The sequence below is a fragment of the Ostrea edulis genome, chromosome 3 (genome assembly GCF_947568905.1).
Source record: "Ostrea edulis chromosome 3, xbOstEdul1.1, whole genome shotgun sequence".
NCBI classification, from domain to species: Eukaryota; Metazoa; Mollusca; class Bivalvia; order Ostreida; family Ostreidae; genus Ostrea; species Ostrea edulis.
This window is the reverse complement of record NC_079166.1, coordinates 62,536,807-62,560,850: the sequence shown is the minus strand read 5'-3', so window position 1 is coordinate 62,560,850 and position 24,044 is coordinate 62,536,807. Positions and strand designations below refer to the sequence as shown.

Here is a 24,044-nt window from a genome sequence, read left to right as displayed (position 1 = left end):
TAGGTTGTAAAACAGTAGTTCTAATTCATAAAACTAAAACTAAAACCCAATCACAGATTTACCGGTATAAATTTATTTAGTTTTTCCACGTAAATATAGTTATGTATCGTTATATAATCTATTTGCGCAATACACACGCACGCTAATGTCAAATGACGTCAAAGTGCATTTTTATCGCGTTTAACTTATAAAATGCATTACTTTTATGAAGAAATAGGTCTATGACACTTGCCCGTACCTAAATATGACCGTAAGAAAAAATGAAGCAATTGTTTCAACCTTTCCGAATATGATATACGTTTTTAAATATTTTGTTTTTTAGAAAAGATTTTACTAACAGAATATAACACAATTTTTGTCATTTCGGCTTAAATTTCCTACTTTCCGGTAACGATGTGCGATTTTGAATGCATGTTTTCGACTAGTTCCCAACATCGCACAGAAAAACTTTGAGTAGAAAAATTGTTTAGTTTTTACTCTACTTTTAGAAAATATGATTTGTTTCATTGTATTCCAATTATTAACAAAACGCCCCCAATTTAATCACGTCGGCACATAAAAGGCGTCAAAAGGCGTCACTGGGCGTTAAAGGGTTAATCAAATGTTCTTTCCATTTACGTTACTACGTCATTCCAATTCGAATTTGTTATACAACTCATGCATTAAGATCGGATATATACTGCAATCCTAATGGATAATGTTACTGACGGTGGCGTGTTTTAAATTTCATTCATATTCGTGGATATATTCCTATACCTTGCCTGTCTTAGTAGTGTATTAGTCATTCGACACCGAATTCGTGGAGTTTATATTTTCAATGGGTAAAATAAATTCAGCGTTACCTGAATGATAGTTGAAGAATTATCAATATTTGTTGCATCAAGGTAAGGTGACTTCTTAAGTAACATGAGTAAATATCAACTTTACTTCATTCACAAGATAAAATCCTAAGCCAAACGGAATTTGTATTAAAAGTCCAGGTATTGAACCTTAAGGGCAGTCATTTTTCGTATGGATGAGGTCGTCTTCATGTTGTGTGTCATTTTTAAAGATGGATTATTACATCAAAATTTTATTTAATGGCTTGCTAAATCAACTCTTCTGAAGTATGATTTCACCATGGAAAGATGGATACAAGGTCAGTTTTGGTGAACATGTTCCATAATAAATATACACCTTTCATACTATACACGTACGTTGAAGAAAACCAGCAAATGGTTAAACATATTTTGCATCAGAAATATTGATTTTATTACAAGTGACTTTGGATATGTTTCGGCAATATTCAGGTATTTGTTTTACTCTGCAACTGTACCTTATAAGTAAAGACGTGAATTTACGCACGAGAAAGGAAAGGATTCGTATTACTTCATGCGGAGGGTTCAATTGGTTTGTTTTTTGTTATCTGCTTTAAAGGTTTTAAAATGATTGGGTAAAAAGCACATTGGGACCCTTTAAAAGAATGACACCCAATTCGAGTATAATAACCCTACTTCCTGAATAAAAAGTCATGACATGCATTTATTAAATGCAGATATTTCAATTGTAGCCTACGTTAAGAGTATCGTTTTACTTTTAAGTTTTGAATGATCATTGACATGAGCATTTGATAGTTTTATAAGCACGGTAAATAGTAAAGACTCATGAAACCTATATTAGCTGTTTTACTCGTTCGTTAACTGGCATAACCTGGATTTTATTCATGTTTTAATCAATTGGTCTTTCCCTTTACGTTGTTATGGCTTCCCAAATTCGAATTTGTTATATAACTTATGCATTAAGATCGGATATATATTGTAAGTTTATGGATAAGGTTACTGACGGTGGCGTGTTTTAAATTTCATTCATATTGGTGGAGATATTCCTATACCTTGCCTATCTTATTAGTGTATTAGTCATTCGACATCGAAAGCGCGGATTTTATTTTTTCAATGGGTAAAATAAATTCAGCGTTACCTGAATGATAGTTGAAGAATTATCAATATTTGTTGCATCAAGGTAAGATGTCTTCTTAAGTAACATGAGTAAATATCAACTTTACTTCATTCATAGGATAAAATCGTAAGCCCAAGCGGAATTTGTATTCAAAGTCCAGGTATTGAACCTTAAGGGTGGTCATTTTTCGTATGGATGAGGTCGTCTTCATGTTGTGTGTCATTTTTTAAGATGGATTATTACATCAAAATTTTATTTAATGGCTTGCTAAAACACCTCTTCTGAAGTATGATTTCACCATGGAAAGATGGATACAAGATCTGAATTATTTTCTATGAAATATTGATTGGCGCGTCTTGGGTTCTGGATAGGCAAAATCTTTTTTTTTTCAGTTTTGGTGAACATGTTCCATAATAAATATACACCTTTCATACTATACAATTGTCCACGTACGTCGAAGAAAACCAGCAAATGGTTAGACATGTTTTGCATCAGAAAGATTGATTTTATTACAAGTGACTTTGGATATGTTTCGGCAATATTCACGTATTTGTTTTACTCTGCAACTGTACCTTATAAGTAAAGACGTGAATTTACGCACGAGAAAGCAAAGGATTCGTATTACTTCATACAGAGGGAACAATTGATTTTCTTTTCTTATCTGCATTCAAGGTTTTAAAATGAGTGGGTAAAAAGCACATTGGGACCCTTTTAAAAAGTAACACCCAATTCGAGTATCATAACCGTACCTGCTGAATAAAAAGTCATGACATGCATTTATCAAATGCAGATATTTCAATTGTAGCCTACGTTAAGAGTATCGTTTTACTTTTAAATTTTGAATGATCATTGACATGAGCATTTGATAGTTTTATAAGCACGGTAAATAGTAAAGACGCATGAAACCTATATTAGCTGTTTTACTCGTTCGTTAACTGGCATAACCTGGATTTTAATCATGTTTTAATCAATTGTTCTTTCCCTTTACGTTGCTACGGCTTCCCAAATTCGAATTTGTTATATAACTTATGCATTAAGATCGGATATATATTGTAAGTTAATAGATAAGGTTACTGACGGTAGCGTGTTTTCAATTTCATTCATATTGATGGAGATATTCCTATACCTTGCCTATCTTATTAGTGTATTAGTCATTCGACATCGAAAACGCAGATGTTATTTTTTCAATGGGTAAGATGAATTCAGCGTTACCTGAATGATAGTTGAAGAATTATCAATATTTGTTGCATCAAGGTAAGATGACTTCTTAAGTAACATGAGTAAATATTAACTTTAATTCATTCACAGGATAAAATCGTAAGCCCAAGCGGAATTTGTATTAAAAGCCCAGGTATTGAACCTTAAGCGCGGTCATTTTTCGTATGGATGAGGTCGTTTTCATGTTGTATGTCATTTTTTAAGATGGGTTATTACATCAAAATTTTATTTAATGGCTTGCTAAAACACCTCTTCTGAAGTATGATTTCACCATGGAAAGATGGATACAAGATCTGAATTATTTTCTCTGAAATATTTTGTGATCTTGTTCAACTCTCTGCACCTACATAATATTGAAAAGCTGTCTGGGTGCCATATTGATTGGCGCGTCTTGGGTTCTGGATAGGCACCTTTTTTTTTCAGTTTTGATGAAAATGTTCCATAATAAATATACACCTTTCATACTATACATGTACGTTGAAGAAAACCAGCAAATGGTTAGACATATTTTGCATTAGAAATTCTGATTTTATTACAAGTGACTTTGGATATTTTTAGGCAATATTCACGTATTTGTTTTACTTTGCAACTGTACATTATAAGTAAAGACGTGAATTTACGCACGAAAAAGCAAAGGATTCGTATTACTTCATACGGTGGGATCAATTTTTGTTGTTATCTGCTTTAAAGGTTTTAAAATGATTGGGTAAAAAGCACATTGTGACCCTTTAAACAAAAGGACACCCAATTCGAGTATAATAACCCTACTTGCTGAATAAAAAGTCATGACATGCATTTATTAAATGCAGATATTTTAATTGTAGCCTACGTTAAGAGTAACGTTTGAATGATCATTGACATGAGCATTTGATAGTTTTATAAGCACGGTAAATAGTAAAGACTCATGAAACCTATATTAGCTGTTTTACTCGTTCTTTAACTGGTATAACCTGGGCCGGGATTCATAAAGATTCTAAGATTTTTCTTAGATTTCCTACTTAAGTAATAAAAAAATTCTTAGCTAAGAAAAATACTTAAGTATCAATTCATAAAAAAGTTAAGCACTGTTCTTAGCTAAGTACAGTTCTTAGTAATTTAGAAAACTTAAGTTGAGTCACCCTAGCAACGCATAGTATTTCCCAAACTAAAGGTGGAACTCTTGTGCGATGGAGGTCGTATTTTTAACATGTTTTACGTCACATCTGTCAAATTTCGCAGACGTAAACATGGAAAGCCACAAACTCAAACGAAAGCCAAACTGGAGTAGTGAGGAGTCCTTGGCACTCACTACTCTTGTTGAAGAATACAAGGATGTTGTGAGAGGGAAACTAAGTCCCCAGTTAACCTCTCAAATGAAGTCGAAAGCGTGGGGGGAGATTGCGGTAAAACTTCGTGCTATGAGTGTTGGGCCAACTCGAACGGCAGCAGAAGTTGAGAAAAAGTGGCACAACATCTTCTCGAAGACAAAAACGGAGATTTCCAACCACAGACGTATAATTACTGGTACAGGTGAGTTGGTGATGAAATTGTAAATTATGGTGAATACAAGTTTTATGACCAATAGATAGGTGCATAGGCCTACATATACTGACGAGTACGCGAGTGTTAGGAGAACTTGTGTATCACATTAAATATACAAGTATACTTATGCATCCCATTAACACAGTGAGATTAAAATGCGTATTTTATCCAGGCAAATCTTTCATTTCATTTTCTTGCAAGGAATTATACCGATGAAAAGATAATGTGGGGTATTTACCTTTGTTCGTTTTGGCCACTCATTTCGCTCACAAGTCGTTTCGGCCCCTAGTTGTTTCGACCCCTTTATCTTTTAAATTGTCTTAATCATTTAAGGAACTTGAAAATCATAACAGCATTCCTTATGACATTGTTATTCAACAATCATACATGATTTCAGAAATTAATGTAACATTTCATGTGATAAAAAAGACCACCCCCCCACCCCCCACCCCCCCCCGCCAATTAAATATTTGACATGTCATATGCTTTTAAATTCATGTTATTTAAAACACGTACATTTCTTTTATAATTCTATACAGTGCATTACAGTAATATTATATTTTAACACTTTATAAATCCTGTAGGATAAAAAGAAATCCACACAGTATGTAGCAATTCAATACATTTTTACAGAAGACATTTTTTTTTTGCAGGTGGTGGTCCTCCTCCGAAGTCATTGAGTGCTGTAGCGGAAGTTGTTACTAGTGTAATTGGGGCAAATAACACTTGCCTAATGGGTATAGAGGGAGGCATTGATACGTCCCTGCTAAACCTAGATATACTTGGTGATGAATCTGTGTAAGTAACTTAATGAGTAACATCATTTACTATTTAAAATTGTATCATAATAGGTGTCAAATTCTTTGATTGATTGGAATCTACCATGACAGAATTAATGTTTGTAATTTGATTTGTGTAAATAAATTAATGATATATCATATAAACATCAAAATAGAAATAGAACAACAATTATTAAACTAATCATCCAAGTCATCATTTAATCATTCTCAAATGGATTAATACAAGATTCATAAAGAATAATGTATTCCTCTTCCCATCATAGGGGAATCCATGTAATTGAAGGACCTCCAGATACAGATCCCCACATTCTTGGATCAACTCCCCTAGAAGTAACATCTGTCCTGGAGTCTTCATTGCCATTGGTAACCTCAGGCAATAGCAGCAGGGACATTAACCTGAAAAGAAAAATGGAAGAACTAACTTGCAGGAAGCTGGAACTAGAAGTCCAGTATTTGGAAATGAAAATAAGAAAGCTTAAAAAAGAGGAATGAACCATCCTTAGATTAAGAGACTGATCAATATTTTTGCTGTTGTTTGTCAGCATCTTCAGGCAGTTCAGATTCAAGTATTCAAATTCATGGCCACTGTGGTTAGGGTGAGACCAGAGTAGGGGAAACATTTTATATGTGACTATCAGAATATGATATATTTTAAAAACTATTTTCTCAATAGAATCAAAGTTGCAAGCATTGTCGAATGTTCATATTAGTTCATTTTGTGAACCCTGAGTGTAGGATAGGGCCACAATAAGGGATCAGAGTTGTACATGGGATTATATATTTAAGTTTAATTTTAAGTCTTTAAAACTCTTCTTATGCACTGCTAGCTATGATTATAGTCATGATGATAAGCAAGCATCCTCTGCTATTGTATATTCAGTTTATTCAAATCATGGCTCTAGAGGGTACAGTGGGGCCACAACAATGGATCAGATTTTTACATGTCAATATATTGGAAACATTTTTTTAGAAATCTTTTAAAGAACTGCAGGGCCATGGTTATCATATCAATGTAGTATAGGAAGAGGAGAACAATTATAAGAACAACTTAACAGATAACAACCCAAAAACAAACTGTAACTTTTTTCTTACTGTGTGTTACGATTTTTTAATAACTGTAAATCTTATATGACTTTTTAAGGAAATTTTGCATATTCATATAAACTGTTAATTTTTTCAGTTTCCATAAAGCTTGATAGTTTGTGACATTGTTTATCAAAGAATTATTTCATTCTCATTACTATATTGTTCAAATCATGGCCCCCAGGGATTGGATGGGGCCACAATAAGGGATCAAAGTTTTACATACTAATATGTAGGATAAATCTTTAAAAATCTTCTCAAGAACCACTGAACTAGAAAAGCTGAGATTTACATGAAAGCTTCCTGACATAATGCGATGTGGCCCCTGGGCCTCTTGTTTATATTTAAAAGCATTTTAATTGATGTACTATATGTACATGTTCTTATCTCATCTGAGTGAAAGGTTCAAGTGACCTTTTAAATCTGATCAAACTCTGTCCATTGTCTGTTGGCACACAGTTGGGCCACATGAATAGATCATTTTTTTATACATGGGAAATATTTTGTAAATCTTTTCAAGAACAACAAGGCCATGGTTAGTAATATTAACAAGCAAGCAATCTATTGTAGTGCAGAATCATATAACAGCTGTAGGACCATCAAGGAACCTGGGTTTAAGGGTGGGCTAGAATCTATGATAAAATTTTACATAGAACATGGATATATTATAAACAAAGAATATTTTTTTAAATCCTCTCCAGCAAGATCATTAAATTCAGTTGTCACCCTCTGGGGCTATAGGTATAAACTCTAATTTACCATACCATTTGTAATACTATTGAATATTAACTACATGTTTTCTTTCTTTCACATTAAATAGACATGTAAATATGATGCCGTAACTGATAAAACATTTAGATTTCATACTATTATTGTATATGATATCTGAAAGACATAGAAATTCAGTATACTTTACCAGACATTGTTGTGTTTGTCATAATAGATATTAATAATTAATAAGTTAAGTTTTTTATGTTTCATATTTCAACATTAATAAGTAGATACTCAATAGATGGAATTAATGATATGTGTGTTAAAATTTTCACTTTCCATATAAAGTAGTTGTTGGCTTTTAACTTTTCACATTTTCATTTTCCTTACTAGAATGACTAGGCCAATTTCAACCAAACTTGGCACAATACATCCTTGGGCATTTTCCCCCTCAAGAAGCCCATAGCTAAATTGCATGGTCAAAATGTAATACATTTGTAAGACAGTGTGGTGTTTTCCTAAGTAGATATATTATTTCATTACTATATGAAACATATTATTTAAAAAAGCTGTAATTTAAGTAGCTCATAAAGATTATCACATGCCTTTATTTTTAACCTGCTTTAATTTATGTATAATTTGATAATATGTACATATCTCTAAGTTATTCATAGATTATAGAATCATTATGGTCATTAATCTCATCTATGTACATGTATATAATGTATTTGCTGAATATTCAGATGGTATGCATTTTGTATGATAGTGGATGACTAAGAGTAATGAAAATTAACATCAGTTTGAATGTACATTTAAAATATGAATTATCATGATAAATTAAAACTTAGTAGTTTAAAAATTTATGTGTGGATTTTGGAGTGTTCGATTAGTATTCAACTACAATGTATTTTCATTTTTTTTTTTTTCATAATTTTCTTGTGTGGATAAGTGGTCAATATATGGTAATATATGATTATTTGTATATAGATTAATATTTATTAAAGGTTCTGTGTCACACATAGGTACGCTTTGCATTGCATTGATTTGATATTTGTTATTATTTTATGTTTTTTGCATTCTGTTAAGTTTTTGAATATTCATATGAAGTTTATTCAGTCTATGATTTTTAAAGTAATAGTCGAGTAAGATAAATCTATTTATCAATTATATACCATATAGTAAATCAGTAGCCAAATTTGAAGTTCATTTATAATCTATCATTTCTAAGCACTGTTAAAGTAAAGGTGTTGATTGTAAATTGTGCTTGGCAAATGAGTTTTTGTTGTTGATTTTTTATCTTTTATATATATATGTATGTATGTATGTATGTGTGTGTGTGTGTATGTTTGTTTGTAAATGTTATATATATGTTCAGAGCTGGAAAAAATATAAATTAACTCATGTGTTAAACATTGATTGGTGTTGTTGTTTAATGTATACCACCACAACCCACACAAGCATCATTACATCATTATTTAGATTCAAATTGGTTAAAATGGTATACCCCAAGGTCATCATGAGGTTTAAAAATTTTATAAGGAAGTACATGTATATCTAATCATTTTCATTATTTTGTACTTAAATGATCCACTCTTCAACTTCTAGTTACATGCATGCAGTCAATACATACACAACTCCCAATGCAACTCAAAAGTGAGTCTCTGCAAACTGTTGTCGGTATCTCAGACCATCATTGCCATTGTTGTTAAATATGTGTGGTACATGTACATTAACTTGTTGATCTTCACCATCATCTTCATGATCTTGTGGGCATGGAATGCATCGATCTTTGCAAATGTTATGCAAAATGGCACAGGACAAAATAACCTGACATGCCTTCTCAGGTGACAAGCGGATTTCACCATGTAGTACATGAAATCGCCTCTTCAGTTGTCCGATACCCCTTTCCACCACAGATCGTGTTTTCTTGTGAGCTCTATAAATCAGTATGGTAAAATCTGATTGGTTTGGTTATTTAAAAAAATTGGTTGTTGTACACATAATAAATCACATGAATACAACAATCAAGTTATATATGTTAATATTGATATCATTATGTGTAGAGAGAGAAGGGGGGGGGGGGGCATGTTTTAAGTATGACCAATTGTTATTTGAGAAGCATAATATCTTGGATGCGAATTACAAAAAAAAAATCATTCAGAAGACTTCTATAGTAAATCCCCATTGTAGGCATTAATTGTTAATATTAAATTAAACAAAAACAACAACAAAAAAAACAAAAAAACAAAACACTGCCGGGAATGACAAAACTTTCATTAAAGCATGTTTCATATGAATTATTGTAGTAAAAAAAATCTTCCACCCGCCCCAATAGTCAATGCTCATCTATTTTCAAATTGTTAAAAAAGAAGAAGAAAAGAAAAGAAAATTCCCCACATCTCGTTATGCTATATGTTTATATCGAAATAATTTCTAAGTTTGAATTTTATGTTTAAAAAAATATTGGATATCAATATATATTCTGGTACTGTGTTACCTGAGTATGTGATAGTCAGGTGCATGTGACATGTACCACCCTCCCCCTTTTATTTACAAAATAATTAATAATGTACCCTTTATTTACATGTCAGTGAAATAAAACAATCAAAGTAGATATATATTTTATTATTTTATAGATTACATGCAAGAAAAGGAATTTAAATTCTAAGAATTGCAATAATCAAAAAGAGTCAATTAAGCTGAAATTGCACAGTCTAAAGAATTGACAGCTGTTTACATCACATTTATGTGACATTATATTCTGAATTTGACGTTACCTAACTAATATTATCCATATCCATGATGCAGTGTCTGCATTTGATTTCAATTCATGAAAGTGCCAGTATATATATTTTATAATTTATATGTTGAAACACTTTTACATACTTATTTTGTCAATCCCACAAGTCCCCCCCCCCCACATTTTTTAAACAATATATGCAAGAAAGAGGAGAAAATTTACAATAAATGTAAATTGGAATAATAATACTAATACTACTAATAGTAATAAAACCAAATATTGAAGTGGTTTTTATTTAGTTTCATGTTTACACCCCTCCATTTGGAAACTGTTGGATCCACCCGATTGTTTCTCAAATAGGGGGCGCTAAGTTTCGAACTAATTTTACACCAATCAGAATTTGTTTATACCAAGAGGGAAATATGGATGTGAGAAAAGCAAAGACTCGTTTATCATGTTTATTTAGAATATTTAAAGGTGTGCATGTGTCTTGTGTATGAAAGAAGATTTTAAATCTTTACCTGTTGTAATTCAACTGCGATGGTTGGTTTGGTCTCAGAAAAGGAGTCAATAACCAACGTTTGGAGGGATATCCGCTGTCGCCAAGCAAATGTGTGTGAATGGGGATGTGATTATTTTCGAACAGGACTCTCAAACCACTTTCGTTAAGGATTCGGGAATCGTGAGTGGAGCCTGGCCATTTAGCAACAACATCAATGATTCTATATTTTGCATCAAAAACAACTTGTGTGTTAATACTGTGGTAGTTATGTCTATTGACGTATTCATTTTCATATTCGTGTGGTGCAATTATTTGAATGTGGGTACCATCGATGGCGCCTACTATCCCTGGGAAGCCCGCGATTGCGTGAAAAGACTCTTGGTTTCTTCTAATCTCTGCTGCGCTAGATGGAAATTGTACAAACCGACTGATCATAAGAGGGGAGGTAAGGCTTGCCAGTGTTACGGTAATGGCCCGTGAGACAGTTGGCTGAGAAACACCCATGTCATCGCCGTTGCACAGCTGCATTTTGCCCGTAGCTAGAAACCTCAAAGTAAGAAGAACTTTCTGAAGAGAGGATAATGCCATATTACGCCGAGAGCCACTAGATATTTGATCACGAATAAGTGATTCCACAAAAACGATTCCACCTGAATCAAGCCGAAAACGTTCGATAAGTTCACGATCACTGTACTGCTGTAAACAGTCTTTTCTCTCTCTAAAATTCCTTCTGTGAACTATGTTGGCAGCCATTTTATTTGTGAACTTAAGAAATTCTGAAAACTTAAGTCTGCTACAGACTACACTTACTTTTAAGAATTGTTTAAGAATTTTCTAAGAATTAAGTTGTTTTATGAATAAAACTTAAGATAAATACTCATTCTTAGCGTTACTTAAGTATTTTTTATTGATTTAAGAAATTTCTTATACTTAAGCATAACTTAAACATCTTTATGAATCCCGGCCCTGGATTTTAATCATGATTTAGTTAATTGTTCTTTCCATTTACGTTACTACGTCACTCCAAATTGAATTTTCTTGTATAACTCATGTATTATGTTGATTTATAAATAACCTGATAGCGGGTTGTTTTGATTTTCATGAGGATATTTAAACATCTCTATACCTTGCATTACTGAGTTAGGCATTACGGATTAGGATGTTTAAACATCCCTATACCTTGCATTACTGAGTTAGGCATTACGGATTAATATTCTATATAGTGGCGTTAAACCAGGTCGCAAAAATCTGTGAAGAGAATGAATACGATATAAAGCTACACAATAGTTCAAGAATTATCAATCTTTGTTGTATCAAGGTAAGATGGTTTCTTAAGTCATAATAGTAATTATCAACTTTACTTCATTCATAAGATAAAATCGCAAGCCCAAGTAGAATTTGTATTAAAAACCGTGCATTGGACTTTACGTCCGTCATTTCTGGTATGGATGCCGTCTTCCCCATTTTGTGTGTTATGTGTTATGGTTATTCGCTTCTTGCTTATAATCGATGCGGCGGAAGGCATGTATTCCACAATAAATATCGGACTACATGAATTATAAGGAAATACCGAATCAAGTAACATGAGTATATATATACCGACGCAACATTCTAAAATGTCTTTAAAGGGGAGGTTTTCCCCGGAAAAGGGTTTCTTTGGGGGATAAAAAAGAAAAAAATGGGGCTTGGTTTTTTGGGTGTGTGTGAAATATTGAGAAATCACAGCAAGCGAATCAAATAACATGAGTATATACCGACGAAAAACGTTTGATTTCCAGCGATATTCATGACATTTCGGAGTCCGTGCATTCCCCAGCATGGATTATAAGTAAATAGCGAATCAAATAACATGAGTATATACCGACGCAAAATCACTGATTGTGTATAATCCATGCGGCGGCAAGTTTATATCAATGAAAGTGAAATACGTTTTAAAACGTTTCGTCTATATATATAGTAAAGGTATGTGTCGGTATATACTCATGTTATTTGATTCGCTATTTCTTTATAATCCATGTGGGGGAAAGCAAGGACTCCAAAATGTCATGAATATCACTGCAAATAAATCGTTTTGCGTCGGTATATACTCATGTTATTTGATTCGCTTGCTGCGATTTCTCAATATTTCACACACCCCAAAAAACCAAGCCCCATTTTTTTTCTGTTTTATCCCCCAACGAAACCCTTTTCCGGGGGAAACCTCCCCTTTAAAGACATTTTAGAATGTTGCGTCTGTATATATATACTCATGTTATTTGATTCGCTACTTGCTTATAATCCATGCGGCGGAAGACATGTATTCCACAATAAATATCGGACTACATGAATTATAAGGAAATACCGAATCAAATAACATGAGTATATATATACCGACGCAACATTCTAAAATGTCTTTAAAGGGGAGGTTTTCCCCGGAAAAGGGTTTCTTTGGGGGATAAAAAGGCAAAAAATGGGACTTGGTTTTTGGTGTGTGTGTGTGAAATATTGAGAAATCGCAGCAAGCGAATCAAATAACATGAGTATATACCGACGCAAAACGCTTGATTTCCAGCGATATTCATGACATTTCGGAGTCCGTGCATTCCCCAGCATGGATTATAAGTAAATAGCGAATCAAATAACATGAGTATATACCGACGCAAAATCACTGATTGTGTATAATCCATGCGGCGGCAAGTTTATATCAATGAAAGTGAAATACGTTTTAAAACGTTTCGTCTATATATATAGTAAAGGTATGCGTCGGTATATACTCATGTTATTTGATTCGCTATTTCTTTATAATCCATGTGGGGGAAAGTAAGGACTCCAAAATGCCATGAATATCGCTGCAAATAAATCGTTTTGCGTCGGTATATACTCATGTTATTTGATTCGCTTGCTGCGATTTCTCAATATTTCACACACCCCAAAAAACCAAGCCCCATTTTTTTTTCTGTTTTATCCCCCAAAGAAACCCTTTTCCGGGGAAAACCTCCCCTTTAAAGACATTTTAGAATGTTGCGTCTGTATATATATCATCATGTTATTTGATTCGCTACTTGCTTATAATCCATGCGGCGGAAGGCATGTATTCCACAATAAATATCGGACTACATGAATTATAAGGAAATACCGAATCAAATAACATGAGTATATATATACCGACGCAACATTCTAAAATGTCTTTAAAGGGGAGGTTTTCCCCGGAAAAGGGTTTCTTTGGGGGATAAAAAGGCAAAAAATGGGACTTGGTTTTTTGGGTGTGTGTGAAATATTGAGAAATCACAGCAAGCGAATCAAATAACATGAGTATATACCGACGCAAAACGCTTGATTTCCAGCGATATTCATGACATTTCGGAGTCCGTGCATTCCCCAGCATGGATTATAAGTAAATAGCGAATCAAATAACATGAGTATATTTATGTTAAAACCTCACTGATTATCCAAGGCAACATAGCAGCTTTGTTTGTTTCCAAATATCATAACAGAAAACATGTTGAAGTGTAAAAGTTGTCATTTATTTAAATGACGAGAAAATGTAAATCATAAAATAATAAAAGAATTGGCTGGGAGACAAACCAGCATCAAAGATATTGTTGACATATAAACTGTTTCTTGACTAGAAATGCAGGTCAATAAATTATTACACAACAGTGGTCTCCCAGCCACAATATTTTTACAAAACACAGATGTGATAATGCTATAGAATACATATCAATCTTTATTGGAAACAAAAGTGGTGCATAAAAAAGGCCAAAGGTGCGTAAAAAAGTTGAGAAAAATTACAAAATATCTAATTGTGGTGGATGGAGTGGAGGTGGTGGTTGCTTTTTCTTCAGTAAAAACTTTCGTGGCAGCACTCCGAGTAAACAAAGGATTATGTAAATAAGATACCTTGCGCGGCAATCTGATTGGCTAAGACAGATAAGGGCTTTGATAAAAATTATGGAACAGATAAAAACGGATCACAGAGAGAAAATTGGGGGGACTCTTTATTCCAAGTTTAATAATTCATGTTTTGTAAATGACTTAAAGAATACAAAACATTCCAACATCAAAAAAGGAAAAAATTGTATAATTTTAACATAAATTGTTTTATTTGAAAATAAACCTTATTACCGACGCAAAATCACTGATTGTGTATAATCCATGCGGCGGCAAGTTTATATCAATGAAAGTGAAATACGTTTTAAAATGTTTCGTCTATATATATAGTAAAGGTATGCGTCGGTATATACTCATGTTATTTGATTTTCTGTTTTATCCCCCAAAGAAACCCTTTTCCGGGGAAAACCTCCCCTTTAAAGACATTTTAGAATGTTGCGTCTGTATATATATACTCATGTTATTTGATTCGCTATTTCCTTATAATCCATGCGGGGGAAAGCACGGACTCCGAAATGTCATGAATATTGCTGCAAATCAATAGTTTTGCGTCGGTATATACTCATGTTATTTGATTCGCTTGTTTCGTTTTTTTAATGTACATTAAACAAAATGGAAAATATTTTTGTATATTATGATATTGCAATACAATCCAGATTTTATTATTTTGTACGGATTGGGTTTTACGTTTTGTAGAAAAAATGGCTGAATCCTGCATTATTTATCACGTTTGAGTTGGGAAAGAGACTAAAACCTCTTTAATGTAAAATTTGACGTTAACGTCTACAACGTCAAAATTATTTGAATCGCGAATCAAATAACGTGATTATGCCTTCATTCTTTTGTTGTATGCATTTATATTTACTTGTATAAAGGCTGACCTACTTTCCGAACGCTCCATTCCTGAAAAATAATGGAGTGTTCGAACAAAAGAATGGCGTCATAGGTGGATTTTAATGATAAGTTAACTGACGGCGGCGTTTTAATTTCATCCATAGTGGTATAGACATCAATTCAATTTATTTCGTTCAAACCATGTTAAACGGTACATGAGGTTCAATAAATATAATGCAATATACATGCAAGAAAAATCGTCAGAGGTTCATATAGGGAATAATACAGCTTTCTTAGTTACCAGAGGGAAACATGAAATACAATGTATGTATAAATAAACATAATAGTAATGCGTTTAAGGGGTAGCAGAAGAACAATTACGAAGAACAACAATCTCAAAAATATGAGAAATAAAAACACAGAGATTTCTTAATATTTTCATATCTTGAGTTGACAATAGATTAGAAAACTTGAGAACATTTGGTCTTTCATAAAAAAATTTGTCTATGTATTTTTTCCTTAATTGTGAAAAAGTTGGACACTGTAAAATGAAATGGAATTCATCTCCTATTTCTCCTTTATTACAAAATGTACATAGTCTTTCATTCAGGGGAATACCATGCCATCTTTCTGTCTCTATGGGTAATCGGTGATTTGAAGTGCGAAATTTCATAAATAGTTTTCTTAATTTTACAGGCAGAGTAAGTACATATTTCTCTAAACCAAAACAATGTTTGAAAAGTTTATAAACCTGGCCCTTAGAAGAGTCGTCAATATCAGAAGACCACTTCTGAATAAATTGATCTTTCAAAATCAGATTAACTGTTGCAGATAACCATTTAACATTTACGCAATAACCTTGCTCATTCCAAATATTTGAAAGTCTACACATGTTTAAAATTTTTTGAACACAGTCAATCCAAAGGTTTTTATATCCAACTTTTTCATATTGGGTACAAAAATATCTATAAACAATATCAACAATTTTATTTGTTGAGTGTAACAATTTTACCCAGAATGTAATCATTCTTGAATAAACCATACATACTAGCTTTTGGTGCTTGTTCATATTAAGTGCTTTTTGGCTTTACAAAATCGCTATCCCTTGCCTACATGAGCTACACATTACGCATTAATATTATATATATATATATATATATATATATATATATATACATGGAGTTAAATCAGGTCGCAAAAACTTGTCAAGAGAAGGAATACAACATAAAGCTGAACAATAGTTCAAGAATGATCAATATTTGTTGTATCAAGATTAGATGGTTTCTTAAGTCATAATAGTAATTATCAACTTTATTTCATTCATAGGATAAAATCGCAAGCCCAAGCGGAATTTGTATTAAAAACCGTGCATTGAAGTTTAAGGGCCGTCATTTCTCGGATGGATGCCGTCTTCCTCATTTTGTGTGTTATGTGTTAAGATGGATTATTGCATTAAAATTTTGTTTAATGGCTTGTTAAATAACTCGGACGACGTATGATTTCGCCATGAAAAGATGGATACAAGCTCTAAATTATCTAATACGAAATTGTTTGTGATCTTCAACTCTCTGCACGTACATGCAGTTCACAAATTAAACTAAAGTTTGCATTAATGTAGTTGAGAAGAGCATTTGATAGTTTCGTTAAACCTGGACTATGCATAAAAACACGGTAAATAACTAAAACTCATGCAACCTATTTTAGCTATTTTACTCGTTTGTCAACTGCTATAACCTGGATTTTAATCATGTTTTAATCAACTTATCTTTCCTGTTACGTTACTACGTCTTTCCAAATTCGATTTAGTTATATAACTTATGCATTAAGATCGGAGATAGATTGTACGTTTATTGATAGGGTTACTGATTTCATTCATATGTAAGGGATACAAGACTCCGATGGTCTATTATGTCAGATACGGGACTGGCAGGAGCCGCATAGCGCACGAGTATCTTACTTCAAACATTTTTACTGTCAGTCCAGTATTTCGCATAATATTGGCCTGCTCTTAATAATTCTGGACTATGTTCAGTACAGTATGAAAAAATAATGTAATGTCAATACAATGAATTGACGTTACAACAATGTTTTAATGGTGGTGATATTCCTATACCTTGACTATCTTAGTAGTGCATTACTCATTAGTGACCGTATGCGTGGAGTTTATATATTCAATGGGTAAAATAAACTCAGAGTTAACGGAATGGTAGTTAAAGAATTATCAATATTTGTTGCGTCAATGTAAGATGACTTCTTAAGTAACATGAGTAAATATCAACTTTACTTCATTAACAAGATAAAATCGTAAGCCCAAGCGGAATTTGTATTAAAAGACCAGGTATTGAACCTTAAGGGTGGTCATTTTTCGTATGGATGAGGTCGTCTTCATGTTGTGTGTCATTTTTTAAGATGGATTATTACATCAAAATTTTATTTAATGGCTTGCTAAATCACCTCTTCTGAAGTATGATTTCACCATGGAAAGATGGATACAAGATCTAAATTATTTTCTATGAAATATTTTGTGATCTTGTTCAACTCTCTGCACCTACATAATATTGAAAAGCTGTCTGAGTGTCATATTTATTGGCACGTCTTGGGTTCTGGATAGGCACCGTCTTTCTTTCTTTTTTTTTTTTTTTAAAGTTTTGATCAAAATGTTCCTTAATAAATATACACCTTTCATACTATACATGTACGTTGAAGAAGACCAGCAAACGGTTAGATCTATTTTGCATTAGAAATTCTGATTTTATTACAAGTGACTTTGGATATTTTTCGGTAATATTCACGTATTTGTTTTACTCTGCAACTGTACCTTATAAGTAAAGACGTGAATTTACGCACGAGAAATCAAAGGATTTGTATTACTTCATACGGAGGGATAAATTGTTTTTTTTTTTGTTTTTTTTTTTTGTTATCTGCTTTAAGGGTTTTAAAATGCTTGAGTAAAAAGCACATTGTGACCCTTTAAAAAAATGACACCCAATTCGAGTATAATAACCCTACTTGCTGAATAAAAAGTCATGACATGCATTTATCAAATGCAGATATTTCAATTGTAGCCTACGTAAAGAGTAACGTTTTACTTTTAAGGCAATTGCATCGCTTGGGAGTCGAATTTTCTATATAAAGAGTAAAGGTATAGAATTCTAAATATAGGGTACCCAAGTTAGTCGATGTAAAAACAATAAATTAATTGATATAAAATTCTACTTTGTATTTTAATTTATTCCTACATAATCAATCTACATTACTACCAATGTTCATCCCGAAATTCCGTATTCTTCCCAAGATATGCAGTAATGAACATGGAAAAATACCTATTATTTTTTGGTTGACTTTTAGCTGGGACCTGACACTATAGGACAACACAGAGTGTTTGAGCATTGCACCAAGCTATTACATAGAATGTGCAGCATAAGATATCATTTCTAAAATGAATTTCTTACCCCAATTCATGAAATGAAGTCCGTAATAGCTCCAAGTGACTGAATTTTTTTTTAAACCGTCTGTACTTTCACAAACCAGCCAATAAGGTAGATATATGACTAATTACCCAAAAGAGATGGAAGGACCCATAACGATTTAGAGACTCAAAACTAATATTTATCAATATTGATTCATTATAGTACATAAATTATGTTAATAACAAGTCTTTATAAATATAAAATTGTCTTATTATGTCTATTTTTATCTAAATCACATTATCACAGGTGTTTGACGATTGATAATAATGATGTCAATGTTGGTAGTTAGTGACACCGATGAAAATGACTGTGATAAGTAAAAGTACACACGGTTTAAAATTATATTTATATAAATAATATTTTATGCTGCACATTCTATTTGATAGCTTGTTGCAATGCTCAAACACTCTGTGTAGTCGTATAGTGTCAGGGCCCAGCTAAAAGTCAAACTAACTTGGGTACCCTATATTTAGAGTTCTATACTTTACTCTTTATATAGTAAATTCGATCCCCAAGCGATGCAATTGCCTGTGGGAGGGATCAATTGTTTTTTGGTTTTTTTTGTTATCTGCTTTAAATTTTTTAAAATGTATAGGTAAAAAGCACATTGTGACCCTCTACAATAAAGTGCACCGCCAAGGCACATGATACGCCCGTCACATATTGTTAACAGTATAGATTGTACCCATTAAAACATTTTTTTTATATCACCTTAATTAAATGTCACAGCGACCTTAAAGTAGGATGCGACACACCTTCTACCTAAGATGCATTAGTTGACCAATTTTGGTGATTCTAGGTCTAATAGTTTTCAAGTTATGAGCCGGACAAGTTTTTGCCATATATGGCCATATCTTCTTAATGAAAAGTCACAGTGACCTGGTTTTAATGTGCGACACACCTTCTACCCAAGATGTATCTACAGACAAAGTTTGATGATTCTAGGCCTTGTAGTATTTAAGTTACGGGTCGGACACGAAAAAGCTAACAGACGGACGGACATGAACGTCATACCATAATACGTCCCGTCTTAAGACGGGCGTATAAAAACTTACCCCCAATCTGAGTATAATAACCCTATAGAATACATGTACATTGACGAAAAACATCTAATGCTTAGACATTTTTTGCATGAGAAATTCTGATTTTATTATACATTTTTCGGCAATATTTATGCATTCGTTTCATTCTGCAAATGTACCTAATAAACAAACACGTTAAATTTATGCACGAGAAAACAAAGGATTCGTATTATTTCATTACGGACGGATTAACTGGTTATCTGCTAGCTGCTTTATGTGTTTTAAAATGAAAGGGTAAAAAGCACATTGTGACCCTTTACAAAAGATGACACTCAATCTGAGTATAGTAACCCTACTTCCTGAATAAAACGTCATGACATGCGTGTATCAAATGCAGAGATTCCAATTGTAGCCTTTAAGAGTAGCCTTTTTCTTCTAGGATAATTTGATAGGTTGTTTTTTTTTAACTTGGATTGTCTATAAAAGCACGGTAAATAACTAAACCTCATGCAACCTATTTTAGCTGTTTTACTCGTTCGATGACTGGAATAACCTGGATTTTAATCATGTTTTAATCAATTGTTCTTTACATTTACGTTACTAGGTCACTCCAAATTCAATTTTCTTGTATAACTCATGCATTGTGATCAGAGATATATTGGCGTGTTTTAAACTTTATTCATAGTGGTATAAATATCCGTATATCTCACTTACATTTGTAATACACATAAGACTTTTATTGGACATATTTTTTCTTCGTTATGTCATGGTTGGCGGGACTTACTCGAGAATCTTCAAATTACATGGTGCTAATAATTGCACACACAAAAATATATGTAGATATGGAATGTATGATGAACAGTGCAACGGAACCTGAACGATAGTTGATGAATTATCAATATTTTGTGTATCAAGGTAAGGTTTTTTCTTATGTAATAATAGTAAATATCAACTTTAGTTCATTCATAAGATAACATTGTATGCCCAAGCGGAATTTATACTGCAAACCGTATATTGGACCTTAAGGATGTTCATATTTCGTATGGATGAGATTGTCTTCAGGTTGTGTGTCATGTGTTAAGGTGGATCATTACATTAAAATTTTATTTAATGGCTTGTTAAATAACTCGGACGAAGTATGATTTCGCCATGAAAAGATTGATACAAGATCTGAATTATTCTATATGAAAATCTTTGTGATCTTGTTCACCTTTCTGCACCTACATGCAGTTGACAAGCTGTCTGGGTGCTCTCTTTATTGACCCGTCTTTAGTTCTGGATAGACAGCATCTTCTTTTAATTTTGATGACCATGTTCTGTAATAAATATACACATACAATGAATAAACATTAACGAAAACTATTTAATGCTTAAATATGTTTTACATCAGAAATTCTTATTTTATTATAAGTGAATTTGGATTTTTTTGGCAATATTTATGCATTTTTTTTTACGCTGCAAAACTGTACCTTATAAACAAACACATGTAATTCACGCACGAGAAAGCGAAATATTCGTATTATTCCATGACGGACGTATATAAACTGGTTATTCTTTTATCTGCTTGTAAACGAAAAGATAGTGAGAATATTATGACCACTTACAAACACTGACACCCAGCATATAAATAGTAGGCTTACGTGATGATGAAAGTAATAATAATAATAATAATAAAGCCTTTATTTATCCAGGATTACATATTTAGCAATAACGCTAGTTTTCAATATGGTCCTGCATATAACATACATACAGACAAATATTAGTAAAATAAACACATTAAAAGAAGTAGAATACATATAAACTTAAGAAATAATTATGAATGTAAGATAAATAGGAACAAAATGAAGCTTAAAAAGTATGGTGATAATCTCTAAGATAATTTCTCTTAAAACACACAACACTTGTTGAGTTTCTTATATTTTGACTCAAAGCATTCCACACTGTGCTCCCTGAAATGCTGAAAGATCTTCTATAATATTCTGTTTTTGCCCTGGGTATATACAATATATTTGAATTAGAATTTCTAGTTTGCCTCTGACTGACTTCTGATACATATTTAAAAACATTTAAATAATCTGGCATTGAACCATGTAAAACTTTATACACTAAAATTACTTTTCTATAGAGAAAGTAATCTGATAGAGGCAACCAGTTAAGGTCTGTAAACATGACATTAAATGGTGTTTCAAAATTTCTGATGTTAAGAATTACCCTTGCAGCTCGTTTTTGCAATATAAAAAAGCTTATTCACATTTTCAGCATTTCTTGAATTGCTCCATATAGTACAACAATATGTAAAATGTGGAAAAATCATAGTATTAAAAATCTTCAGCAGCGCAGCGTTTGACATAAAATATCTTATTCTTCTTAAAATGCCAATTCTCTTGGAAATCTTGTTCATAAGTGATTCTATATGACTTTTCCAGGACAAAGTTTCATCAATAATAATACCAAGTAATTTTGACTCCTGAACACATTCTATGACATGGTTATTTATCACTAAATTTAATTTTCGATACTTTGATAATTTTTGTGCCGATCCAATAAGCATACATTGAGTTTTAGACAGGTTTAAGCTTAATTTATTTTCCTTAATCCACATTATACTGCGCTGAAGATCTTCACACATCTTTGACTTAATATTTTCCACTGACTTATTTGTTACATCTTGTGAAATATCAGCTGCATACCTATTTACATGAGAATGTTTCAGTGCTTGTGGATAGTCATTAATATACAGGATAAAAAATAACCTTTTTTAAGAGTAATGTTTTTCTTCTAGATTTTCATTAAGAGTTGACAAGAGATTTTGATATTTGCTGAACTTTCCTTGTCCATAAAAGAGCACGGGAAATACCTGAGATTTTAATCATGTTTTAATTAATTTTTTTTTCGAACTACGTTACTACTATCCTCAAAATTCAATCCTCTTGCATAACCCATGCATTATGATCAGAGATATATGTATATGTTTGTCAACTTTTCTTGAATACGAAGAGCTTTGGTGCCGAGTGAAGCGAAGGACGAAATCAATTGGCGAGAGAAAAGTTTAACATACTTAGTACATGTTTCACAAGAAAAATTAAAACCCTTTGTGGTCTTTGTTCAATGTATTATAACCCTTTCGTATGTTTTTATCATTTAGGGGTCATCCATAATTGTCAACCATTTTCCAAAGTGTGCAAAAAGCACTCTTGGGGGGAGGGTGGTAAAAATCGATAATTTTACCGTACGCTCTTTTTTCTCTTGGTCGTTTTAGACAGGTCAGACTTATAAACTAAATAAAGCATCATTGTTCTGGACAATGATTTATTACTATTTATTCCAGTACCTTACACAATAGGGGAAAAAAAGTTGCTATGTAACACCGTAACAGTCCTGGTCCCTTATAAATTTTCAATTATGAACAAAATACTAGAATCAATACCTGAGAGCATTTAAAGCAAACTCATAGTTTGTTTGAAAACTGAATCTGAAACCTCAGTTTGAAAAAAAAATACAAATATGAAACTATTAAAAAAAATATCAGTCACCCGAGTCAACATAACCAGGTAGTTTATACTTGTTAAAAATAAATTACAGCATGTATAGGGGATAGATAAATATACATGTAGCAATATTTGCTTGTTTCCGTATCCTTATGTTGTATTTTTATATAAGTCATGGTTGTAATATATATGTTGGTTATGAATAAGATATCGAGTACAGTTATTAAAGGTAAACTAATAAAATTACAGAAAGTGATTGCATTTTGGTGCAGTAAATGATTTACCTAATGAATTTGCATATCAAACACATGTATGAAAACCAAATTGAAATAAAAATATAAATTCAAGTTTCTACTATCTAGAATCCTTCTATACATTTTTTTTTTAAAATTTCATTCCGTTTAACAAGAAAAAAGGTATTTTCAATACTCCACTGTTAATGCTGATAATTTGTCTTAATAAGTTTATAAATGCACATTTAAAATACAAAAGTGTAATGCCTATAAAAAAAAAAAAAAGACGACAAGATAAGACAGAAATATCTTTATTTGTTTTTCTATAAAAACAAAAATCTATTATGTACACAAGATTTGCACATTTATAAAACATTATATCATTCATATAAAACAAGAAATAGGGGTACCAATATTAAAGAACTCATTGTTTGAACTAAATTGCTCATAAACTTGATTGTCGATCTTCTTGTTGGGAATTTGAAAATGGTTGATGTACACTTTTTGAGGGGGGTGGGGGATCTCAAAAAGTGTGCTTTTTGCACACTTTGGAAAATGGTTGACAATTATGGATGACCCCTTAATAAATATACATATAGAATACATTTACATTAACG

General features: G+C 32.3%; 2 protein-coding genes and 1 long non-coding RNA gene across 3 annotated transcripts in view; 2 read left to right on the top strand and 1 right to left on the bottom strand.

Annotated features, from left to right (window-relative positions):
• Nucleotides 1-4,134: 4,134 nt before the first annotated feature.
• LOC125671847 (uncharacterized) lies at nt 4,135-8,682 on the top strand. The gene is made up of 3 exons (XM_048907816.2): nt 4,135-4,662; nt 5,328-5,472; nt 5,738-8,682. Exons 1-3 carry the CDS (start codon nt 4,320-4,322, stop codon nt 5,964-5,966), a joined length of 717 nt encoding a protein of 238 aa, XP_048763773.2. The 5' UTR covers nt 4,135-4,319; the 3' UTR covers nt 5,967-8,682.
• On the bottom strand, nt 5,647-11,470 carry LOC125663563 (uncharacterized). The gene is made up of 2 exons (XR_008801086.1): nt 8,899-11,470; nt 5,647-5,870 (listed from the first exon to the last, which is right to left on the bottom strand). It is a non-coding gene; the product is annotated as an uncharacterized LOC125663563 (long non-coding RNA).
• Nucleotides 11,471-11,700: 230 nt separating this feature from the next.
• Nucleotides 11,701-24,044, top strand: part of LOC125677420 (ankyrin-3-like) — a 38,225-nt gene continuing 25,881 nt past the window's right edge. The window contains exon 1 of the mRNA XM_056158453.1: nt 11,701-11,828. The gene's annotated coding sequence lies outside the window, so the exon portion shown is untranslated. The remainder of the gene's footprint in view (nt 11,829-24,044) is intronic.

Coding starts and splice junctions, on each gene's coding strand:
- LOC125671847 (XM_048907816.2), top strand. CDS start 4,320: ATGGAGGTCGTATTTTTAACATGTTTTACGTCACATCTGTCAAATTTC. Junction 4,663..5,327: donor ACGTATAATTACTGGTACAG/GTGAGTTGGTGA, acceptor TTTTTTTTGCAG/GTGGTGGTCCTCCTCCGAAG. Junction 5,473..5,737: donor ATACTTGGTGATGAATCTGT/GTAAGTAACTTA, acceptor TTCCCATCATAG/GGGAATCCATGTAATTGAAG.